Raw genomic sequence first — 6,000 nt, forward strand, 5'->3', positions numbered from 1 at the left:
TTTACACTTCTGCTTCCCCCGTAGGGGGGGGGGGGGCGAAAAAATTAAATTTAATTTTAAACAAAAATGTTAAACAGCGCTTTTTGTGTAGTAGAATGAACCGTATAAATTCGATACCTTTTGATCAGAGTAACTTATCGACAAAAATCAAAATATGTTTTAAATATAAAGAGTGCAACTTTCGTATGCAATTTTTGTATTTTGCCGGGGAGTATACTTTTTGATAGAAATATGATATCGTTAAGTGGCAAACAGACAGAAACATTAATTTTCTAGAAAAAATCTTTAAAAAGTGAATTGTTACAATTTGTAAAATGATTAGCCTACAGTATCTTATACAGCGGATGAACTCAAAAACACATGATATTGAAGTAGTGTGTTTTCCTCTTTACCACTGCCAACTAAACCATATTGAACTGATACGAGCACAAATTAAAAAATATATATTATAATATAATATGACATTTAAATTAAAAGATGTAGAAGTCTTGTTAGAAAGTTTCCTACTACATACGATCAAGGAAAATTGGCAAAAGGCGAAAAGAATAAGAAAACATGTGGAATTTGGTCAAAATCTTGGATGTTCATAATACACTGTCACCGATAATAATATCAGTAAAAAGTGACTTATCAAGTAAAGACAGTGATTCAGAGACTTTCATGTTTCCTGATTTTGGAGAGTAGGATCTTGAAGATCTTCCTACACTAAATAAATCCACTGAATTGTGAAAGTACAGCCAAAATCATCGCATAGGTTAGATTTTCAATATGGGTTATATGTCTGAATTGTTTTATTGTAAAATTTATGAAGTGTAAAAAATATTGCATATCTGTAAAATATTTGTAAATTATTTCATCTTTATATTTTCACTAGTTTATTATAAAACATTCTTTTATTAACATTTAAGATTAAAACTCAAATAAACTCGTGTTTTTACAATTAAAACACAGTTTTTCATTATAATAAGTAAATGTTTGTAATTTTAAGTTCTCTACCCGCTTTTACAATAAAAATCATTATGAGGTACATTTTCAACTAATATGTTATAAAACTTACAGCTATTTTTAATTTTTTTTTTACATTGTAATGTAAATGGTGTAATAAACCAATTTGTTTTCAGATTATCAAGGTCTACTGCTATATTTTCTTAAAACAGTTGGGATTTGGGAAGTTTTAAATTCACGTTTTAGTGGCAGATTCTATTAAAATAACTATTTTGTTTGAGCCGCCTGTGCTGTATGTAGTTTTCCTTAAAATGTTGATTTATTACTCCGTTTCGATTGCGAAAAGATTACAAATGTTACAACAGAATGTAAACATACGGGTCAGATTGAGAATTTTTTTACTTATTCTTACTAGTGTTCGTAGTAATTAATTTATAATGCAAAAAAAAATTATTTTTTATTTATACTTAAATGGTTCTAACAAAATTGAAATGAAATTAAATATACTCCTATCACAGTCCCAGTCGAAACGTCGACAGAAAATCATAAATACTTTTAACTGAAAGTGCCATTTTTGAAAAACATTTCATGCGCAAGTAGTAAGATCGTACATACGAGTAGTTTGAAATCTTTAGTTCTTTATTAATCTAAACTTTAGATTCAAATTGTTGATTAGAAAATTTCAAATTTAGAGGCAAATTAGTACAAAATGGAGTATTAATAATTATTACTATAGGTACAGCATTTTAAATTGATTTATAAAAAGTTATTTACAAAATATCTAAGGACATTAAATTATGATTTATTCATTAAATCCAGGTATGTAACATCTAAGAATATATTTTAGACTGAAATTTAATATTCTTATGTATAAGAAAAAAGCAGTAGGTACTATGTGAAACAAATATGTAGTAAATGAAAATGTCTATCATTTTTATAATCTAAACGATTGTATATATATATATATAATATATATATATATATATATATATATATATATATATATATATATATATATATATATATATATATATATATATATATATATGATGAGGAACTAAATATTGGTTCGAAAATATATTATTTATTTGATGTTTTGTTTTGATTTTAGGTAAAATTTTTTAAAAGGAAAACATTGCAAAATGAAAATTTTATATTTGTATCTGATTTTTGATTTATTCCATAAAAATAAAAAGTCAATGTAAAACAGTTCACACTTAAGTCAATTAAGTTTGCTTTTGTATGCAATAAACGTCACGAATAAAGTTATACACATACCAAAAACAAGAAAAACAAATTGATATTTACCGCTCACTGAAGCCAATAATTGTGTTAATGTTCCAGAAAAAATACTGCCCTCAATTTTCTTTGCCATAACAAGAAATTTTGTCTAGCTGCGACATTAATAAAGGATTGATTAAAACTAATTTGGAAACCCACTTGAACTTGATTGTGGCGCACGCATTTATATTTAAACAATAAGAAGCTACCGATACGAATAAAAACTACAAAACAATAATTCGACGGTACAAAATGTTCAACTGAACTGTTGAATATTTTTAAGTCTACTTTTTGTTGATAAATTCGCTTAATTGGCGTTTGTGCTTACGCGTTTAATTGCTGACGAGTAAACAATAAACTACGTGTGGTTTAAATACTAGTTTAATCTAATCGGTTTAATCATATTTTTTGCTTTCTAGCATACATTTTCATTTAGTCACCAAGTGAAGTCTTCCTATTATTATTAAGTACCTAGTCGTTATAATAATTATGATATAAAATATTATCTTTTCGGAAGCTTGTTTCTGATAAGAACCTATCAAGATTTAAAAAATTGATTATTTAAAAATGCTTCTAATCATGATATAATACATTGTATTAAATTGTTTTTTATTCATTTATTTAAAAACACTGAACTATTATAAAACACTCATGCGCCTTACGATAACATTAGAGTGCTTAAGAAATCATTTACTTTTTGTACTAAAAAAATTGGCAACAATTATTTATATCCCATTTTCTTTTCTATCTCTACTTTAAGTTTTATTTTATTTTGCCTTAATGGTTCGTTCTCTCCTTTCGTCTTCTGCAGTGCTTATGTCTATATTCTTTACTTTGCTAAACGTTTTCCATGTTTCATTGTATTAGCTTTGTGAGAAGATGGTTGTTCTGTTAACTGTTTTTTATACTATATATATATATATATATATATATATATATATATATATATATATATATATATATATATATATATATATATATATATATATATATATATATATATATATATATATATATATATATATATATGCCTACTCCCCTCACTCGAGACTCGAGACGTACCAGTATCGTGTTATATATTGCAAGAACTGTCTCTCGGCACTAAGGTCTCAATCTGCCTACCCCTCAGTGTCGAGTGACAACCGGTCTTACCCTGTGTGGCTGCTTTTATACTCGCTGTATGCGCGGGAACGGTATGCGCTGACGTGGTCTGAACTGGGGGGCGATGGTTTTTGCTTTTTCGCCCATCCGCTCCCTAAAATCGAGAATAATTCGTGAAGCTATCGAAAAACGGCCTAACAGCTTGAACACGCGCGATGACTCGAAACGATTGCCGGCAACATGGCGACCCCTGCTTCAGAGACCTCCCGCCCACACCGCTCAGGCAACGTCAGTTCAGACCACGTCAGCGCATACCGTTCCCGCGCATACAGCGAGTATAAAAGCAGCCACACAGGGTAAGACCGGTTGTCACTCGACACTGAGGAGTAGGCAGATTGAGACCTCAGTGCCGAGAGACAGTTCTTGCAATATAGAACACGATACTGGTACGTCTCGAGTGAGGGGAGTAGGCAGATTAAGACCCCGAACTCGAACCGAACCGTATCACTCTTGATAATGGTTCCAAAATGGGTGCCGAAACTTTGAGTAATAAATTCTCAACGCGGTTCTTCCCGAGAACTAAGTAATTTTCATATATATATATATATTCAAGGTTTGACCAATATATTGAATTTATTTATTTTCCTTCTGAACTCTATTTGAGGCGTTCCTGTTGGAGAATATGGTAAATACGCGAGGGGATTTTAAGTCCAACTATTTTAAGATTTTGGTTCTCAAATATATTTAGATCTCCATTTTCTATTTTTGCTGTTTAGTCCAAACATTTTCCTTAGAAGTTTTCCTTTTTAAACTTTTGTTATTAGCCCTATTTTATATCCGTAAAATCCTATGGTTGAATGATGGGTATGATGGGTTTATAGATGTCAAATCTTAAGTGTTATAGATATCTATTTACTAATTATATTTCTATGTTTCTTTGTGGAATTATATTCTCTACATGTGTACCTCTAAGTTCTTTCTTTTCCAAAAAATTAGATCCATTTTATCGTTTTTTTATTAATATTTTCATATTTTGCATTATTTAGCTTCTATACAAGTCACTGTTATTTTTATTTTGTATAATATATCTTCTTTAAATGAAAAATTAAGATAAAAGTATAATAAATATATCTAAAGATCTAGTGAAGACAAGTTTCCTCTTTTGCAACTGATATGTTCTTAAACTGAAACTTTTCGTTCTATATATACCCCTTAATTATAGGAATGAATATCTAGTATAAAGACTATTTTATTCTCTTTAAAGGCTTGGGTTTCGGATTTAAGCACGTAACTATTTTTAATTTCCTTAACGGTTGGTATTTCTCTATGTCTTAGAATCGCCTAATTACATCGATATTAATATATATATTTTCAAACTCTGATTATCTTTATTATATTAAAAAAAAATACTAGTAAATAGTATGGAGTGCATTACGAGCAGGCGAACAGTGGGACAAAATTCACCAGGCTATTTTATCTGTGACCAGAGAAAATTTAAAACAAACTGAAAAAAGAGACATGGATAACATATGAGATATTAGCCGTCATGGAGATGGAAAAATATTATAAAAATGAAGATACGAATAAATACAAAGCAATAAATAAGAAAATATAAAAAAGTAAGAGAAGCAAAAAATGCCTGGTTGAACGAACAGTGCGAGGAGACGAAGGTATATGAAATGAAATTCGAAAGCTGTAATGTACATAGAAAAGTGAAGGGAATAACCGGAATAAGAAAAAGCAGCATATCCGTATCATAAAAAAAATTAAGAAAAATTTTAAAACGAGAACATACACGCGTGATCAGAAATTTTACATTTGGAAGTAGATTATGCAATCAAAAAACTATAGGAAAAAACCGTATAGCCCGAACTACAGAGTTAATAAAGCTAATTGATGATGAATTAGTAGAGACATGTGACAGTTTCTTGTAAATAATTTCCAATCTCCGAAAATTTTGAATAACGCTGGGCCCATAACTAATGTTTGTATTTTGAGAACGATTTCCGAAGTGAAAATTGAAAAGTCAATAAACTAACTTTCACCTGTAATTTAAATAGTAATTACATGGACCCTCGTTTGCGGTGGCTTTTAAATAGTCGTGGGGTGCTAAGAATCCCCGCGAGAAGGAGCCACCGAAATGTGGCAAATAATTATATAGAGAACAAATCGTTTTTAAAGTTCGGGACATGGAATGTGAGGAGCTTGTTCTAACACGGAAAGACGCACAACACGATTTAGGAAATGAACAGACTGAACCTAGAAATATTAAGCCTAAGTGAAATGCGCTGGCCTAGTTCCAGTAAGACATTGGTAATGGATAAAACGATATATTACTCCGGAAATGAAATCCTAGATCATCTATATGGAGTTGGGATAATTATCTCCAGGAGAATCTAAACAGCCGTTGTAAATTTTGATCCCTTTTCGGATAAAATGCTGTTAGTATAAATACATAATTAGGCTGTAAACATTATTATAGTGCAAGTATATGCTTCAACTGCAGATAAATCAGAAGCTGAAATAGAACATTTTTATAAACAACTCAAACAACTACACTAGAAAGGAAGAGGTTTTAATAATAATGGGCGATTTAAATGCAAAGGTAGGAAAAGGCCGAGTGGATAATATAATAGGTGATTATGGTTTAGAAACAATAAATGCTAGATGTGA

The 6,000-nt window shown here is 29.9% G+C and overlaps 1 protein-coding gene across 1 annotated transcript in view; it reads right to left on the bottom strand.

Annotated features, from left to right (window-relative positions):
* Positions 1-2,573, bottom strand: part of LOC140443511 (facilitated trehalose transporter Tret1-like) — a 44,035-nt gene extending 41,462 nt beyond the window's left edge. The window contains exon 1 of the mRNA XM_072534822.1: positions 2,254-2,573. Coding sequence (XP_072390923.1) covers positions 2,254-2,320 — 67 coding nt within the window. The 5' untranslated portion in view covers positions 2,321-2,573. The remainder of the gene's footprint in view (positions 1-2,253) is intronic.
* Between the last annotated feature and the right edge of the window lie 3,427 nt (positions 2,574-6,000).

This window comes from Diabrotica undecimpunctata, chromosome 6 (genome assembly GCF_040954645.1).
Source record: "Diabrotica undecimpunctata isolate CICGRU chromosome 6, icDiaUnde3, whole genome shotgun sequence".
In the NCBI taxonomy this organism is placed as follows: domain Eukaryota; kingdom Metazoa; phylum Arthropoda; class Insecta; order Coleoptera; family Chrysomelidae; genus Diabrotica; species Diabrotica undecimpunctata.